General features: G+C 45.2%; 1 protein-coding gene across 1 annotated transcript in view; it reads left to right on the plus strand.

The window, feature by feature from the left end:
- LOC124550993 overlaps window positions 1-19,409 on the plus strand; it is a 71,794-nt gene that overhangs the window by 16,562 nt on the left and 35,823 nt on the right. Inside the window, exon 3 of the mRNA XM_047125825.1 lies at window positions 10,172-10,344. Within this exon, the coding sequence (XP_046981781.1) occupies window positions 10,172-10,344 (173 nt within the window). The remainder of the gene's footprint in view (window positions 1-10,171; window positions 10,345-19,409) is intronic.

Here is a 19,409-nt window from a genome sequence, read left to right on the forward strand (position 1 = left end):
CGCTATCACGCTTACCAAATAACCCTGTGACGAAACGCGCTGCTCTTCTTTGGACCTTCTCTATCTCCTCCGTCAACCCGATCTGGTACGGATCCCACACTGATGAGCAATACTCAAGTGTGAGTCGAACGAGTGTTTTGTGAGCCACCTCCTTTGTTGATGGACTACATTTTCTAAAGACTCTCCCAATGAATCTTAACCTGGCACCCGCCTTACCAACAATTAATTGTATATGATCATTCCACTTCAAATCGTTCCGCACGCACACTCCCAGATATTTTACAGAAGTAACTGCTACCAGTGTTTGTTCCGCTATCATATAATCATACAATACAGGATCCTTCTTTCTATGTATTCGCAATACTTTACATTTGTCAATGTTAAGGGTCAGCTGCCACTCCCTGCACCAAGTGCCTATCCGCTGCAGATCTTCCAGCATTTCGCTACAGTTTTGTAATGCTGCAACTTCTCTGTATACTACAGCATCATCCGCGAAATGCCGCGTGGAACTTCCGGCACTATCTACCAGGTCATTTATATATATTTTGAAATGTCCATGCGTGCCGCCAGCGGCCACAGCGTGTTCTGGCACTGCGCGGACCTGGTTCCTCCTGAGTCCCCAACCGAACTCGCCCACTCACACGACCCGGGAAAACAAAGACGTCGCCCCAAATATACGGCTCAATAATAAAACAGAGGTAATCAAGAACAGGGTTTATTCGGACCACAGTAGAGAAATTTAATAACAAAGTAAAAATTCTTCGTAACCAAAAATTATTACAACTTCTCATACAGGCCTGGAACATGGCATAAACGTAGAGGGACATGAAGACTGTGCCACTGACCGCTAAGGAGGGAGCTGAGCGTTCGGCATTGTTGGCCGACAGGTACGTCTTGCGGTGTCGATGCAAAGTCGTAGGTCCCACTGTGGCGCCTTCCGACCGGGCTATGACTGATGGGCTGCTAAGAACCGGCGCAGGAATTGGCCTAGACCTCCGGTGCAGCGAACTGCCGACTTGTTGGTTTGCGCCAGGCTATATACCAGGGACGCGGAAGAATTCGTACCGATCCAGTTCTGCACACGTGACATGGCCGAGGAAATAGGTCCCTGGCACGAAGGACCTCTGGCGAGGCTTCTCTTGCCGCCTGTCGTCCTTGGACGACGTTGGCCGGGAAGGCTACGCCTTGCACGTATGCAACCGCGTAATGCTTTAGTGTCTAAGGGGTTGTAGATGCCTTTAGGCGAACGTATGGTAAATGGCAGCATATTCGTCGTTAACATGTAGAAGGTAGAGCGTCTTCCGTAGCATGAGTAAGTAGCGTGAAGCGCACTTTGAACGTATCCCGATGGCTGAAAGAGCCACGCGCACTTTGAATAAGAAAATGCTATCAGACATTCAAATCAGCGTAAAAAATTGGGTCGCCACCAACTCTAGCCACACAACAAAAAGCCGGTTGCGCTGAGTTGGAAAATTACTCAATTTATTCATACGAAAACTCACAAAAGAACATTCATTGTAAAGTCACTGATAAAGAATGGAATGTAATTATTAATATGATCCACGCATTGTTCCGGTCAATCAAATACTGAATAAAGTAAAGAGAGCGCGAACACTGTGCATATGTGCAGCTTGCAGCAACGTTGCTGAAAACAAGATCTATTCCAAAGCATTTGTTTTAAATAAGAAAAGGACACTAATTATTGGACCTGTGCACATGGCAACACTATGGATGGGCTAACAAGGAAAACAACACGGTAAATGGCGTAGTTAACTGAGACGTAGCATCGGTACACTGGATAAGATTGGAGGCAAAATTATTTATTCCTAAAACATTGATGTAATGCATCTATAGAGTGCTGTTGCCTGGTAACTAAGTACAATTGTTTGTGAAACGCTATACGTTTCACAACAGACTCGTGTGTCCACGTGGTTCGTGGAGACTCAATTTCTACATACAGTCGCCATATTTTAGTAACATCAAACCACGCAGTCGCGAACAATTAACATCTTACACAGGACACATTTGAACAGACAAAGGATAGTGGCAGAGGGCCAACAAACTCTAATAGTAACCCATGTGGATGGTTTCCACTGCGCATAAAGTAATGAGACAAAGAAAATTCACAAAGAAGCAAAAATTGCCAAGATTCGGAAAAGATTAGAATGCATACACACGCAGTTGCAGGCACACAAACATTCGCACTGAACCGAGGGGGCTTCAACGTATGCAACACCTTTGTCCTATGTTCTTCTTACGGATCAAAGTCAAGTCTAGGAATCAAACTGAAAGTCTGCAAAAGACGTGCATTCCTTGCTGGGACTCAGCAAATCAATCTTCATAAGATGAAACGCGAGACCAAAATCTAAAGTCTCCCCTCTTGCTATGAGACAAAGGGCCACACGGTTAAGTCAGCTCACCTTTCTTCGAAGAGACTTCGGCTGCAGACCCTCGGCGAGTTGGAAGCAGACTGGCTGTCCACACACTCCAACGTCTCCCACGCGACCCCGTGGCCAGGAAACCCCAGAGATGAGGCATCCACCACCAACCTTACACCGGTAACTTTCACACAAGGGGGGGCAAACCTCTTTCCCTACCTGAAAACTACACTACTGGGCATTAAAATTGCTACACCAAGAAGAAATGCAGATGATAAACAGGCATTCATTGGACAAATATACTAGAATTGACATGTGATTACATTTTCACGCAATTTGCGTGTATAGATCCTGAGAAATCAGTATCCAGAGCAACCACCTCTGGCCGTAATAACGGCCTTGATACGCCTCGGCATTGAGTCAAACAGAGCTTGGATGCTGTGTACAGGTACAGCTGTCCATGCAGATTCAACACGGTACCACAGTTCATCAAGAGTAGTGACTGGCGTATTGTGACGAGCCAGTTGCTCGGCCACCATTGACTAGACGTTTTCAATTGGTGAGAGATCTGAAGAATGTGCTGGCCAGGGCAGCAGTCGAACATTTTCTGTATCCAGAAAGGCCCGTACAGGACCTGCAACAGGCGGTCGTGCATTATCCTGCTGAAATGTAGGGTTTCGCAGGGATCGAATGAAGGGTAGAGCCACGGGTCGTAACACATCTGAAATCTAACGTCTACTGTTCAAAGTTCCGTCAATTCGAACAAGAGGTGACTGAGACGTGTAACCAATGCACCCCATACCATCACGCCGGGTGATACGCCAGTATGGCGATGACGGATACACGCTTCCAATGTTCGTTCACCGCGATGTCACCAAAAACGGATGCGACCATCACGATGCTGTAAACAGAACCTGGTTTCATCCGAAAAAATGACGTTTTGCCATTCGTGCACCCAGGTTCGTTGTCGAGTACACCATCGCAGGGGCTCCTGTCTGTGATGCAGCGTCAAGGGTAACCGAAACCACGGTCTCCGAGCTGATAATCCATGCTGCTGCAAATGTCGTCGAACTGTTCGTGCGGATGGTTGTTGTCTTGCAAACGTCCCCATCTGTTGACTCAGGGATCGAGACGTGGCTGCACGATCCGTTACAGCCATGCCGATAAGATGCATGTCATCTCGAATGCTAGTGATACAAGGCCGTTGGGATCCAGCACTTCGTTCCGTATTACCCTCCTGTACCCACCGATTCTATATTCCGCTAACAGTCATTGGATCTCGACCAACGCGAGCAGCAATGTCTCGATGCGATAAACCGCAATCGGGATAGGCTACAATCCGAATTTTATCAAAGTCGGAAGCGTGATGGTACGTATTTCTCCTCCGTACACGAGGCATCACGACAACGTTTCACCAGGCAACGCCGGTCAACTGCTGTTTGTGTATGAGAAAAGCGGTTTGAAACTTCCCTCATGTCAGCACGATGTAGGTGTCGCCACCGGCGCCAACTTTGTGTGAATGCTTTGAAAAGGTAGTCATTTGCATATCACAGCATCTTCATCCTGTTGGCTAAATTTCGCGTCTGTAGCACGTCATCTTCGTGGTGTAGCAATTTTTAATGGCCAGTAGTGTACAAGGGTTACCATTCTGTACGACTGCCTTTGATTCTCTGCAGCAGACTACCGTATAGCAAAATGAAACACACCCACATTTATTCACTCGCGCGCGTGCCAGAGAGTTCTGTATCACTGGAAAGCAAATAAAATGATAATGAAAGGGGACCACAGGACCCTTTCACATCCATTGCTCCTCAATCCGAATTCCCGAATCGTTTGATGTGGAGGTGTTATTTTAATAGAGTTCGAGAGCCTCTGCAATGCTGTTTGAGTTTCGAGTGAATAGCAAGTGGGCTATGGCGGGCATAGGAAGGAGGGAGATGCGCTAAGGTAAGTCTGAGCAGTTTTCCAAAGTCGTTATGCCAGGGTGGCCTAGTGGTCTGCGCATCTGCCTAGTCAGCAGGAGACCCCGGTTTGAATCCCAGACTTAGTACAAGTTTCCATTGGTCGCTTCAGACTGCATCAGTATACAGGGTGGTCCACTGATCATGACGGCGCCAAATATCTCACGAAATAAGCGACAACCGAAAAAGCTACAAAGAACGAAACTCGTCTAGCTGGAAGGAGGAAACCAGATGGCGTTATGGTTGGCCCGCTAGATGGCTCTGCCATAGGTCAAACGGAACACCTATTTTTTATTATATATTTGCGTAATACGTAAAGAAATATGAATGCTTTAGTTGGACCACTTTTCTCGCATTGTGATAGATGGCGTTGTAATAGACACAAATATATCGCTACCTAACAGGTAGGTTTTTAAAGTAAAATACAGAACGTAGGTACGTTTGAACATTTTATTTCGGTTATTCCCATGTGATACATGTACCTTCGTGAACATATCATTTCTGAGAACGCATGCTGTTACAGCGTGATTACCTGTAAGTACCACATTAATGCAATAAATGCTCAAAATGATGTCCGTCAACCTCAATGCATTTGGCACTACGTGTAACGACACGCATTGACAATGGGCTGACGCATGTTGTCAGGCGTTGTCGGTGGATCACGATAGCAAATATCCTTCAACTCTTCCCACGGACAGAAATCCGGGGACGTCAGATCCGTTGAACGTGCAGGCCATGGTATGGGGCTTCGACGTTCAATCCTCCTGTCATGAAATATGCTATTCAATACCGCTTCAACCGCACGTGAGCTATGTTCCGGACATCCATCATGTTGGAAGTACATCGCCGTTCTGTCATGCGGTGAAACATCTTGTAGTAATATCGCTAGAACATTACTTAGAAATCAGCATACATTGCACCATTTAGACTGCCATCGATAAAATGGGGGCCAATTATCCTTCCTCCCATAATTTCGCAACATACATTAACCCACCAAGGTCTGTGATGTTCCACTTGTCGCAGCCATAGTGAATTTTCCGTTTGCTCAGTAGTGCAAATTCTGCCGGTTTACGTTACCGCTGTTGCTGAATGACGCTTCGTCGCTAAATAGAACACGTGCAAAAATTCTGTCATCGTCCTGTAATTTTTCTTGTGCCCAGTGGCAGAACTGTACACGACGGAAAAGTCGTCGCCATACAATTCCTAGTGCATAGAAATATGGTACGGGTGCAATCGATGTTGATGTAGCATTCTCAACACCGACGCTTTTGAGATTCCCGATTTTCCCGCAATTTGTCTTCTACTGATGTGTGGATTGGCCGCGACAGCATCTAAAACACCTGCTTGGGCATCATTTGTTGCAGGTCGTGGCTGACGTTTCACATGTTGCTGAACACTTCCTGTTTGTTTAAATAACTTAACTATCCGGCGAACGGTCCGGACACTTGGATGATGTCGCCCAGGATACCGAGCAGCATACATAGCACACGCCCGTTAGGCATTTTGATGACAATAGCCATACATCAACACGATATCGACCTTTTCCGCAATAGGTAAACGGTCGATTTTAACACGGGTAATGTATCACGAAGCAAATACCGTCCGCTGTGTTGGAATGTTACGTGATACCACATACTTATGGGATCCTGTGTTCTTGAACCTCTCATACCAGGCTTTAATGCTCTTGACATCAGGTGGGTTCCTTCCAATGTCTCTGCACTGTGGCTGGTGATCGTGTCTCATGGTACCACAGGACACACTGTGCCCTCTCCTGATTGGTTAACATGGCTTCTTGGGCACACTCCCTCATCCACTACCTACGTGCTGCGATCCTAAAACAGAAAAAAAACTTTGATAGCTGTAAACAATTCGACACACGTTTCATATCTCTATCTTACTTCTAGCCTGAGTTATCAATTTATGTAATCAGAGAAAGACTTTTCTGACACCCTGTATTTCAACAGAGACCAGTCAGTTTTCGAAAATGTGTCAGCAGACGCGCATAACACCCGTAATATATGCTGGAGGATGATGGTTCAGATGGCTCTGAGCACTATGCGACTTAACTACTCTGGTCATCAGCCCCTAGAACTTACAACTACTTAAACCTAACCAACCTAAGGACATCACACACATCCATGCCCGAGGCAGGATTCGAACCTGCGACCGTAGCGGTCACGTGGTTCCAGACTGTAGCGCCTAGAACCGCTCGGCCACTCCGGCCTGCTGCGCTGGAGGAGCTCACTCTGAGTCATCTCTTATGACCTGGGCGCCTGTACCAAAGGAAAACATTAATACTGGTGAAAGGGCAAGTTGGGTTTAGCTTTCACAATTCTGTTCAACAAAATACTGGGGTGTGCTGAAAAATACTGTCTCCGAATTTATGTGAAAATTCTTATACATTTTTAAATAAAACAAATGTTAGTAACACTCTACATCTTTATTCTTCATGTCTGCATATATCTTTCTCTAAGTACTCTCCGTAGGAACGACCACAATTCTCTCCAAGAGAGACCAGTTTGGTGTTACCGTCGCGCCTTAATCACCATCACAGTGAAATCCGCGAAAGTATCCTTTAACTTTTTGAAACCGATGAATATACGAGGCGTGTTTTTTAAGTAAGTACCGTTTTGAAATTTTAAAAAAAGACGTGCTAAGATATTTCAATAATTTTATTTTTACATGAAAGCCTGTACCTTAATCTACGCACTGACGCCATTACAGTCTGATTCTTCCTTGTTTACGTTGTATCCTGAGTGTTTAAGATGCCTCCGATAATCGTGAGTCCCGCCGACTGTGAAGTACGGGCTGTTATAAGATTTCTTAGTGCTAAAGGCCTAAAAGCGATCGATATTCATCGTGAGATCTGTGCAGTTTACGGAGAAAACTTTATGAGTGATGGAATGGTAAGAAAGTGGGTGAGAGCATTTAAAGATGGCCGCACAACTGTGCATGATGAACAACGGAGTGGGTGTCCTTCGGTCGTTAATGAAGGTTTGGTGCAGGAAGTGGACAATAAGGTGAGAGAAAACAGACGCTTTACGATTTCCTCCTTGCGGAATGACTTTCCTAGTGTTTCTCGTAGTGTTATGTATGGCATTGTGACCGAGCACTCGAATTACCGGGTCCGCAGCTCGTGGTCGTGCGGTAGCGTTCTCGCTTCCCACGCCCGGGTTCCCGGGTTCGATTCCCGGCGGGGTCAGGGATTTTCTCTGCCTCGTGGTGACTGGCTGTTGTGTGGTGTCCTTCGGTTAGTTAGGTTTAAGCAGTTCTAAGTTCTAGGGGACTGATGACCATAGATGTTAAGTCCCATAGTGCTCAGAGCCTCGAATTACCGAAAATGTTGACGGATGTCCACGAAACTAAAAGTTTTCCTTGAGCGGTACCACAACGACGGTGATGGTTTCTTGAGCCAAATTGTTACGGGCGATGAAACATGGGTGGCCCACGTCACACCAGAGAGAAAGAAACAGTCCACGGAAGTTGAGCAAGGGCATCGTTTTGATGCAAGACAATGTCCCTCTGCATGTGGCGAATCAGACCAAAGATCTCATCACATCTTTTCGAGGGGAAACTGTAGATCATCCTCCGTACAGCCCCGATCTTGCGCCCAGTGACGAAGTCAAAACAGTGGTGATGCAGTGGTTTACAAGTCGGGCGGCAGACTTCTATGACGAGGGTATTCAAAAACTGGTACAACGCTATGACAAGTGCCTCAATATTGACGGATATTATGTAGAAAAGTAGATTAAGGTACAGGCTTTCATGTAGAAATAAAATTATTGTGATATCTTAGCACGTATTTTTTAAATTTCAAAACGGTACTTACTTAAAAAACACGCCTCGTAGGACGGCGCAAAGTCCGGACTGTTTGGAGGATGAACGACGAGAGCGAACTCGAGGCGCTGGATCGCTTCAGCGTTCATGTGTGGTCTGTCAGGAGAGGTTGCCCTGTGTCTGGACGATCTCTTAGAATTCGAAACACGATTACAGCACTCTGTTTCTCACGCACTGATAAAGTTACGTCACACACCGCCGTCTTACACCCTACAGTTGTGAGCCCTCTAGCGTCAGAGGGCTGCAAATATGTGGACGTGAAGCGCAAAGATGAATAATGTTTTATTTTCAAAGCGATGAGAGTTTCACACTAACAATCCGGGGGCATCACTTTTAAGCATGCTGCAACGTCGTGTTTACGTGCAAACCGGTGACAAGTGAAACAATAAGTACAGAGGGCTTGCAAGATACAACTAATTTGTTACTGATCAACAGTTTAACCCAAAGGGCACAGTATTTACACAAAAATTTTGTACAAGAGTATCTTATTCACAAGTCAGAAAATACATTACACAATACCTCTCTAATTGAATTAGGTGCAAACAAGAACTTCTTATAACTTCTCTACTAACTGTAAGCACTTCAATAATAAAAGGTAAAATCAGTTTCATTTAACAAGGGCACTTGAATAATAAAGGTAAAATAAGTTTCTTTTGAACAGGATAAACAAGTCAAAAAAATACATTACACAAAACCTTTCTGATTGAATTACTTGCAAAGAAGAACTTCTTATAACTTCTATACTAACTGTAACAACTTCAAAAATAAAAGGTGAAATCAGTTTCATTTGACAGAGGGCACTTTAATAATAAAGGTGAAATAAGTTTCTTTTAAATAGGTCACCTGGGCAATCGCAATAGGACAATTCACATAATTTCCGATTTCCGCTTCCCATCAAGTATTTCTCTTTAGCATGTACATAAGTTCAACTCCCGCTGCACATACGGTATAATTCAGAACACTAGTCTCCTTCCTTTATGGTTTTGAAGGTAAATATATAAGGAGTATAGCAAACGGAACAGGCGCCTTGGCGTCCCAATGTAGAGGAAACTTAACTGAATGCAAGATCCCCACTCACTGCAACCCGAAGAACTGAGTGGCCGCCGTATCGGTTGCCATGTTCCCCGCGGCCAAAAGAACCTCCCGTTCCCTCTGGTATTGGTCGGCCAAGGCGTCGTACTCCGGACATCGATATAGACATGGACTAGGTGGCCGCTGCAGTGCTGAAACAGAATAGCACAAACACACAGCCACAGTGAAAAGAAACAATGTTAACAGCCCCTAGAATATATTAAGATAAAATTCTGCAAAGAGAGATCACATCAAGACAAAGGCAAATTAAAAATGGATAAGAGCATTATCTGTAGACTTCAAATTTCAAAATGCGTAAAACTGCCCCAGCACAAACAGGCTAGTTTTAAAAGGGCAACGATGAGACAAAGCATAATATTATTACACCAGTACGTCGCAGTTCCAATACAATATTGACACTCATAAGAAAGAAGCTAGTGAAAACACGGGTAGGTCTGATTGAAAAAGTAGAAAGCTTGAATGTCTACTTCTTCAATAGACAGCTGCGTGGTACATATTTCAACTCCAATAGCCAAAATGAATAATACATTGCTCAGCGTCCTGTGTAGAAGACCATGACCCAGTCACGCCTCAAGAACTTGCAATAACAGGTGCACTTCCGCACTCCGAGCCACACACACCGGTCAAATCCAGCTAACTCGACGCAAACACTAGTTTCACCCTCTGAGCAGCGACACGTACTGGCCGTTCCGAAGGCAAAACCCAGTCTGCCCGCCAGCTCACCAGCACCACCACCGGCCAACGAGGCAAAGATAAGAAACGTCAGGGGGAGACGATCGATCCGGGTGAATCGAACGGAGAAAGCGACTGGCACCGGCGCCTCCCCACGTATCACATCCCCTCTTACAATCAAATTTCATGATTTGTTTTGTTACACCAGCTGACTACGTTTTATTTTTAAAGGTCTAACATCACGGAGTGGAACGTGGAAACGCTGACCTCAGACGATCAGAGGGATCCTGTCCTCTCCAAATTACTGCGCACCATTCGGCACATCACAAAAGCCATACGCCTAGGCAGAATATGCGCCGGGCGCCAAAAATGGAATTTTCTCCAGCGGCACTTGAACAAAACAGGTGAGATACATGCGATTGCAGTCTTTCTCGGCGTATTCCAGTGATGAATTATTCTCGGGTTATCAGCCGAGTGGTGGCGTCGTCTTGTGGCAACGTTTCAATGAGTTTCGTACCCATCATCTTCTGGCGAAGATGGGAGGGAGTTGACACACTTCGCCAGAAGATGATGGGTACGAAACTCATTGAAACGTTGCCACAAGACGACGCCACCACTCGGCTGATAACCCGAGAAGAATTCATCAGCAAAACAGGTGAGTCCTTATTTGTAAGTATGTTCTTTGGAACTGCAGGTTTTCTCGGTGAATTTCAATGGCGAAAATTTTCGAGGTATCAGCCGAGTCGCGGCGCCTTCGCTCGACGAGTTAGAAATTCGCAATGTGCGAGAACTTTATCTAGTATGGTATCCATGGCCCGCCCGCTCGGCCGTGCGGTCTAACGCACGGCTTTCCAGGCGGGAAGCAGCGCCTGGTCCCCGGCACGAATCCGCCCGGCGGATTTGCGTCGAGGTCCGGTGAACCGGCCAGTCTGTGGATGGTTTTTAGGCGGTTTTCCATCTGCCTCGGTGAATGCGAGCTTCTTCCCATTATTCCGCCTCAGTTACACTATGTCAGCGATTGCTGCGCAAATAAGTTCTCCACGTACGCGTACACCGCCATTACTCTACCACACAGACGTAGCGGTTACACATGTCTGGTGTGAGACATTCTCTGGGGGTCCACTGGGGGCCGAACCGCACAATAATCCTGGGTTCGGTGTGGAGCAGCGGAGGGGTGAAGTGGACTGCGGTAGTCGTCGTGGGGTTGTGGACCACTGCCGCTGCGGCGGGGACGGAGCCTCTCCGTCGTTTCTAGGTCCCCGGTTAACATACAATACAATACATACAATGGTATCTATATATATTATAAAAAACTATGTGTAACTGTACGCATGTACACTGATCAGGCAGAACATTATGACCATATACGTAATAGCCAGTGTGTCCACATTGGCACGGATAAAAGCCACAACGCGTCGTGACACGGAAGCAATGATGCCTTGATAGGTCGCTGGATGGAGTTGACACACATCTGCACACACAAGTCACCTGATTCCCGTGTGGGTGATGAACTCTGGCACCACATTCAGTCATATCACAGATGTGTTCCAATGGGTTGAGATCTGGCGAGCTGGGGGCATAGCACATCAATTATGGCTCGCCACTGTGTTCCTCTAACCACTCCATCACACTCCTCGTCTTGTGACATGGCGCATTATCCTGTTGAAAAATGTCACTGGCGTCATGAAGGGGTGTACATGGTATTTGTTGTATTCTCCAACAGCTTATTGAACGTAACTTCCTCTACAATACAATAGCTGGCTGTACAATAGATGTAGACGTCCGTCGATCTAGCCGGAGATGTGGTTCTTCTCGGTCGGCTGGTACTTCGATCGGCGGTGCAGTACAGCGGCTTCGGTGATATCTTCTGGGAGACTCCGCTATAGCGGTTGCCATTAGCAGCGGACGAAGACCAGTCTGCCTTTGATCGGGCCTATATAGTGAGCTGGAGCCAATAGAAACCCGGTGTAGAAATCCGTGGCCGGATATGTGGCGGCGACCTCTGCAAGGAAAGGTTCCTATTAATGGACTGGAATCTTCGGCGTGTTTCCTGATGTCTTCGCCTGTTTGGCTCTTGGTTTGTTTCGCTCATAGCGTGGCTGTTATGCGGTGCTGCCTGCCATTTAGGGGAACCCGATGGCAGACAGTACAGTATTGAACCAGTCTACGATACTTCTTGGCCACCATGGTGCCTTGCACGGGCACCACTGGAATCATGGATGCCCATGTCAATGTTCCCGAGAGCATAATGGAATGGCGACCAAGGGAGCTGTTCCCCTGGTAGACGACGGATTCGCGCCCCCCTGTCGGCATGATGAAGGAGGTATACCGGCCGGAGTGGCCGTGCGGTTCTAGGCGCTACAGACTGGACCCGAGCGACCGCTACGGTCGCAGGTTCGAATCCTGCCTCGGGCATGTGTGATGTCGTTAGGTTAGTTAGGTTTAATTAGTTCTAAGTTCTAGGCGGCTGATGACCTCAGAAGCTAAGTCGCATAGTATTGGGGTTCATCAGCCCATGCAAAGCTCTGTCACTGTGCTAACGAACAGTGCCGATGGTCACGAGCCCATTTCAGTCGTAGTTGTCTTCGTTGTGTTGTTGACATCGGCACATCCATGGGTCGCTGGCTGTGGACGGCCATCGATAGAAGTGGTCGCTGTACTCTACCCAGCATGAAAGTCTGATGGTAGTTCATCACAGTTCGCCGACTGTTCTGTTTTACCAGTCCGCCCAGCGTACGACATCCGACATCTGTAATGAGGTGTGTCAGCCCAACCCAACGACGTCTGGACGTGGTTTCACCTCGGTTTAACACGTACTGAAGACACTCCCCACAGAACTCCTCGAAAAGCTGACAAGTCGTGCAGTTTCCGAAATGCTTCTGCAGAGTCAACATGTGCCCTCAGAGAAACTCAGGTAGGTCGGGCGCCTTCCCCATTCTACACACAGACAGCAGGCTCACTGATACTACATGTATCAAGTGTGTGTCTAGCAGTCATTCCTCGTCAGGTGTCACTACTAGCCATTAAAATTGCTACACCAAGAAGAAATGCAGATAATAAACGGGTATTCATTGGACAAATATATTATACTAGAACTGACATGTGATTACGTTTAAACGCAGTTTGGGTGCATAGATCCTGAGAAATCAGTACTAAGAACAACCACCTCTGGCCGTAATAAGGACCTTGATACGCCTGGGCATTGAGTCAAACAGAGCTTGGCTTTGATGGCGTGTACAGCTTCACCACGATACCACAGTTCTTCAGGAGTAGTGACTGGCATATTGGAACGAGCCAGTTGCTTGGCCACCATTGACCAGATATTTTCAATTGGTGTGAGAAATGTGCTGGCCAGGGCAGCAGTGGAACATTTTCTGTATCCAGAAAGGCCCGTACAGGGTCTGCAACATGCGGTCGTGCATTATCCTTCTGAAATTGAGAGTTTCGCAGGGATCGAATGAAGGGTAGAGCTCCGGGTCGTAACACATCTGAAATGTAACGTCCACTGTTCAAAGTGACGTCAATGCGTACAAGAGGTAACCGAGACGTGTAACCAATGGCATCCCATACCATCACGCCGGGTGATACGCCAGTATGGCGATGACGAATACACGCTTCCAATGTGCATTCACCGCGATGTTGCTGTAAACAGAGCTTGGATTCATCCGAAAAAATGACGTTTTGCCATTCGTAACGCGGGTCGTCGTTGAGTACACCATCGCGGACGCTCCTGTCTGTGATGCAGCGTCAAGGGTAACCGGAGCCGTGGTCTCCGAGCCAATAGTCCATGTTGCTGCAAACGTCGTCGAATTGTTCATGCAGATAGTTGTTGTCTTGCAAACGTCCCCATCTGTTGACTAAGGGATCGAGACGTGGTTGCACGATCCGTTACAGCCGTGCAGGCAAGATGACTGTCATCTCGACTGCTAGTGATACGAGGCCGTTGGTATCGAGAACGGCGTTCCGTATTACCCTCCTGAACCCACCGATTCCATATTCTGCTAACAGTCATTGGATCTCGACCAACGCGAGCAGCAATGTCGCGATACGATAAACCGCAATCGCGGTAGGCTGCAATCCGACCTTTGTCGAAGTCGGAAACGTGACGGTACGCATTTCTCCTCCTAGCACGAGGCATCACAACAACGTTTCACCAGGCAACGCTGGTCAGCTGCTGGTTGTGTATGAGAAATCGGTTTGAAACTTTCCTCATGTCAGCACGTTGTAAGTGTCGCCACGGGCGCCAAACTTGTGTGAATACTCTGAGAAGCTAATCATTTGCATATCACAGCATCTTCCTCCTGTCTGTTAAATTTCGCGTCTGTAGAACGTCATTTTCGTGGTGTAGCAATTTTAATCGGCGGTAGTGTATTCTCTTGAAGGGAATAGCGGACCCATTTTCAAACAGGCGATGAGTTCGTTTGAGCCAAGCGTAGTTCCTTCCTTATACTGTGGTTGCGTTCTTTATTTTTGTTGGGGTTTGGGCTATTTGCCTTATATAAATTTTAGTTCCCGTTATTTTGGCTGTGAGGTGGAATTTTGATCCATACTGAAGAAAAAATGTCCCTAAAAACTTCAGTTGGGTTATTTGTGTATTTAACTATTATAAATTAATCTTCTTGTAAATTTTGATCCTGTAATTCCTGTGGCATAACTTGTTCTTGCTGGGTTTCTCTCATAGTTGTGCAGTAGCACTTGATGGGAACGAATATTTATGTTTTGGAAAATTAAGCTGCAACGGTGGTTGTTTTAACGAGTGCGTTGTTTTTTTTTTTTTTTTTTTGATTGTGTTGTTAATCTAGATTCTCCTTATTTTGCTGTCACTTGTATCAGTCTCTCCTCTAGTGGCTGTACATATGCTACAAGATATAGATCTCTTCTATTGGCTCTTGGACTAGTATTTATCGCTGTTCGTATCATTCTTTTATCTCTGTTAATTATTTTTGGTGTGTGAACATTTGAAAAAATGGGCTCCAAGCACTATGCGACTTAACTTCTGAGGTCATCAGTCACCTAGAACTTAGAACTACTTAAACCTAACTAACCTTAGGACATCACACACATCCATGCCCGAGGCAGGATTCGAACCTGCGAGCGCAGCAGCAGCGCGGTTCCAGACTGTAGCGCCTGCAACCGCTCGGCCACAGCGGACGGCTTGAACGTTAGGTATCATCCATATTGGCGCAGCATGTTCCAGGGTTGGTATTATAAAACTGCGGTAGACATAAAGTAGATGTGGGGCTGTTGCTCCATGAAATTTTTTTTTAATCAATTTTAAAAGTCCTAATCGTTTTCTTTCGTTCATTGTTGGTTTTGTAATAGCTTGTCATCACGGTGGAATCAAATGTTAGTCCAAGATGCTTTACGGTGTTTTTCGGTGCTATGGGCACTTTACAGCTTATTTGTCAGTGGTTCGTCACTTTATAAACTACATTTTCACCTCTAACCGGATTTTAAGTGCATATTTGACACGTACATGAGAGGTAACTATGAACCTAAGTATCTCGTAAATGGATAAAGAAATCAGTAAAATTTTTGGGGATCGGGATCTTAGGAATACATCGTAAGAATTTCAGCCATTTATTGTGAATGGCCTTGGAATCCGCGGCTCGGTTTTGGTACGAATGAATGGTAAAGAAAAAAGTTTCTTTGGGGGGATGGGGGATGGTTCCTAAGGAAACCCCCATGAACTAATGATGTTTCCAAATGCCACTTAAGACTAACCATAGACATCAAATGCAAAAAGACTCAACTGAGTCGCTCCGTTTGCCTAAGCAGGAGGAATTTTGTAACAACGATACTTTGACCCCATACTGTTGGATAGTGAGACTAATAAGCGCCTTCTGTGGGGTATACAAATGGTCCATAGCCCAAGGACTATCCAAAACACTTGACCCTACATTTCTGTCACCAATAGAACCCGAGGTATAAGCCCCGGAAGAATCCAGTTTTTATGTGCGACGTTTTGCAACATATCAGGTAGAGCATGCTGGCCGCACGTATTCCAATATGGGAGACAATGGTGCTGCAGCCTATACCCAACGTAGCGCTACTCCTATGGAGGTATATAAGCACCGACATGTAGGCAAGGGAGTTGGAGTGGGTTGTTTTAGGAAAGGAGACCAGACAGCGAGGTCATCGGTCTCATCGTATTAGGGAAGGACGAGGAAGGAAGTCGGCCGTGCCCTTTGAAAGGAACCATCCCGGCATTTGCCTGGAGCGATTTAGGGAAATCACGGAAAACCTAAATCAGGATGGCCGGACGCGGGATTGAACCGTCGTCCTCCCGAATGCGAGTCCAGTGTTTAACCACTGCGCTACCTCGCTCGGTAGTAGGCAAAGGATTATTATGGCATTCGCGTCTTTCCTCCATGCGTGTAGTAAATGCGGACACGTGGACGACGGCGACGTTATTACCAAATGCGTCCGAGCAGTACTAACGTGCTGTTATTCTTCTCTTGGATGCCGAAGGACCAATACCGAGAGACATCCATTGGAGAATGAAGAATGTGTGCGGTTAAGGCGAAACGGCGGGGAAACTTCCACACAGTCCTACTGCTTCATGACAGCGCACGTCCCCATATCGCGAATGTCGTAGCGCAGAAGTTACACCAGCTCAAGTGGCGTCGGTGGAATGATAGCATCATTGCTCACGGAGATTTTTTCTGATTGGCATCCCGATTCTCAACAGTAAGGCCCTCCGACTATCCCCACTTATATCTTATGGCGAGCACGATGTTAACTGGCCACTGCTACGTTAGTAAGTTTGAGTAGAGGAACTGTATTTTTTCGTTAAGGATTCTGTGACTGGTATTTGTTGACAGACAGATTTCAAATAACGTTTGTTTTATACCTTTACTCGCTCTATTGAGCAGATCACTTTCAATATCTCCAGAACGATATTCATTGAGAGCATGTTGAACAAAGTTGGAACCTCTCTTTTTCAGTCTCCATACGTTTTCGTGTTAAGTGTAGCAGCTATATCCTTTTCTGACTGGTCTTCACATACATTGTCACAAAAAAAGTAACGGGAAGCAGTATACATTCCACTTTTTTCTAAAGATTGAATCTCGTCTTTAATTGTTTGATGTGAGGTCCGCCAATTACGCAAAACAACGTTTTTTATCAGTATCCAAACATGTTTCGGCACCACTGTGCCACCATCTGTGGCTTTTCGTTTTTATTTATTCTGCAATGTGAACATTTTTGTTAAATGATTATAAAATTATGTGCATCTTTAGTTCAAACAACATATCGTACCTTTTTGTAAATACCTTTACATTTGGTGTGCATGAATTTTCTGGATCACTTGTGTGTTAATTACTACACGTAGCTTGTCATCTACAACCAAAGAATGCTGATGAGAAAGTTTTCTGCTGGGAGTTAACCTATCTTCTAGAACGTAATTTAGTTTGTCGCGATGTTTTCGCGCCTATATTCGTTTTTACTTACGTTTACGTGTGCCAAGCACTTCCATTCTTCGCATCATGCTGAGGTGTTGTGATGCATATGCAGCTATAACAAGTATTTTCCACAAATAGCGTAGTAAAACACTCTTCACTTCACCAAAACACAGTGTGATTGTGGTTTGTTGTGTGTCGCAGCCCAGTCAGTGTTCATTTGTTCACCAGAGAGTTCGGCGCCAAATTTGAATTTTGTTTGCATTTTATTTTCGTGCGTGTGCGTGTGCGTGTGCGTGTGTGTGTGTTTTCTGTGCGCTTTTTAGCTGTGTGTGCTCTCTTTTATATGGTATTCATTTTGTGTGTCAATGGTGCGTCTTTGCAGATTTTAGTGTATCAGTTTTCTGCGCGCGCCCGCCTGCGCGCGCGCGCTCGCGCGTGTGTGTGTGTGTAGATGTGTGCCTGTGTGCGCGTGTGTGCGTGTGTGCGCGTGTGAGTATTTACAAAAAAAAAACGATCTGTTGTTTGAACTAAAGATGCACATAATTTTATAATCATTTAACAAAAATGTTCACATTGAAGAATTAAAGAAACGAAAACCCACTGATGGTGGCACAGTGGTCCCGTAACATGTTTGGGTACTGAGAGAAAATGGTGTTTTGCATAACTGAAGGACCTCACTTCCAACAATTTTAACTGCAAACACGGCCAATACAAGGAGCTGTAAATCAAAATGATGAATATCTGGTCTTTAACGTTGAACACAATGCTGAAAGGAGTACACTGGGTCGCACTTGTATGTGGTACCAGAATAAGATAAGAATATTAATAAATTAAAATGAAACTAGTATACTATAAACGACGAATGTCTCTGATAGGCTCGATAATGTGGATTGCTGACTGTGCGCGACCGTAGAGCCAGAGATACTGTTTCTGGTCTGAGAATGTAGTGCTGGAGAGAGCTGGGCGCACATTTGTAGGCAGCTGCGTGTGAGGGAAAGACGATGGAGTGGGCAGCTTCTGTGGTGTGCTGTGTGAAGTCACCAAGAGTTAGATTAATGCAGGTATGTCGATATTGTTGAACATAGAAGCAGAAGTCTTGGTGCAACCAAGGTGAAAATTCTCAATAATTACGATTTCTGTTTTTGCCAGAGCGTTAGTATAGGTGAGTTGGCTGACAATTTGGTATTGTTGAGTAACCCCACGATGTACGTAAACGGTTTTCACAGAAAGTCTAGTTAGGTATTTCATTTTTGTAATGCTTTTAAGATTTGTTGACAGAGCTATGTGTAATTTGATGATTTGCATTTACGTTGGATTAATGAAGTTAGATAATACTTGCTGTTAAAATCTCATTGTTTGTGAATCAATTGTGAATAATGTAACTTCAATTGTCAGATGTTTTTGAAAAGTCAAACTTAATTTGCAATATAATTTTGCTGTATGCAGTGAGTGCTAGTAATCCATCATAATAAGCAACGCCTCCCGGTCCAGGTCATACATTTTTCAAAGAATTTGGAATTTCGTAAATGTTCTAGTTTATGAGCCAAATGAATTTCGTGTGCATTTCAAGTATTATGGCCAGCATTGCACACTGCTGAGTCTGTAGTTAGTATATTTATATTTTTTTTATGAGAGACCAGAATATACGCGTTCCACCGTTGCTGCTTTAGAGATAAGACAATTTAATTTCATTGTTACGTGTACAGGGATCAAACTTATTGGTTTTTTAACAGGGCTTTAGCATTCAGTGGTAATAGGGGTGAATGTATTTTGCAGTGACTGTTTCTTTATTGGTATTTGGAGTTGCATTACCCAATCGATTCGTGTTAAGTTTTGCTAACAATTACACAGACTAAGAACACTACTTGCACTTACAACACGCCACACGACAATTCGAGTTCAGTAGTCATTCCACAGATCAGACACTCATTCAACGTAATCGTAATCTTTCTCTTTCTTTTTATTAAAGAACGTTGCACTTGACGTCAGCCCTGCTAGTCGTTCGCTTTGTAAAATCAGTGATATCAAAATAGTCAGATATATATATATATATATATATATATATA

The sequence above is a fragment of the Schistocerca americana genome, chromosome 9 (genome assembly GCF_021461395.2).
Source record: "Schistocerca americana isolate TAMUIC-IGC-003095 chromosome 9, iqSchAmer2.1, whole genome shotgun sequence".
NCBI lineage: Eukaryota > Metazoa > Arthropoda > Insecta > Orthoptera > Acrididae > Schistocerca > Schistocerca americana.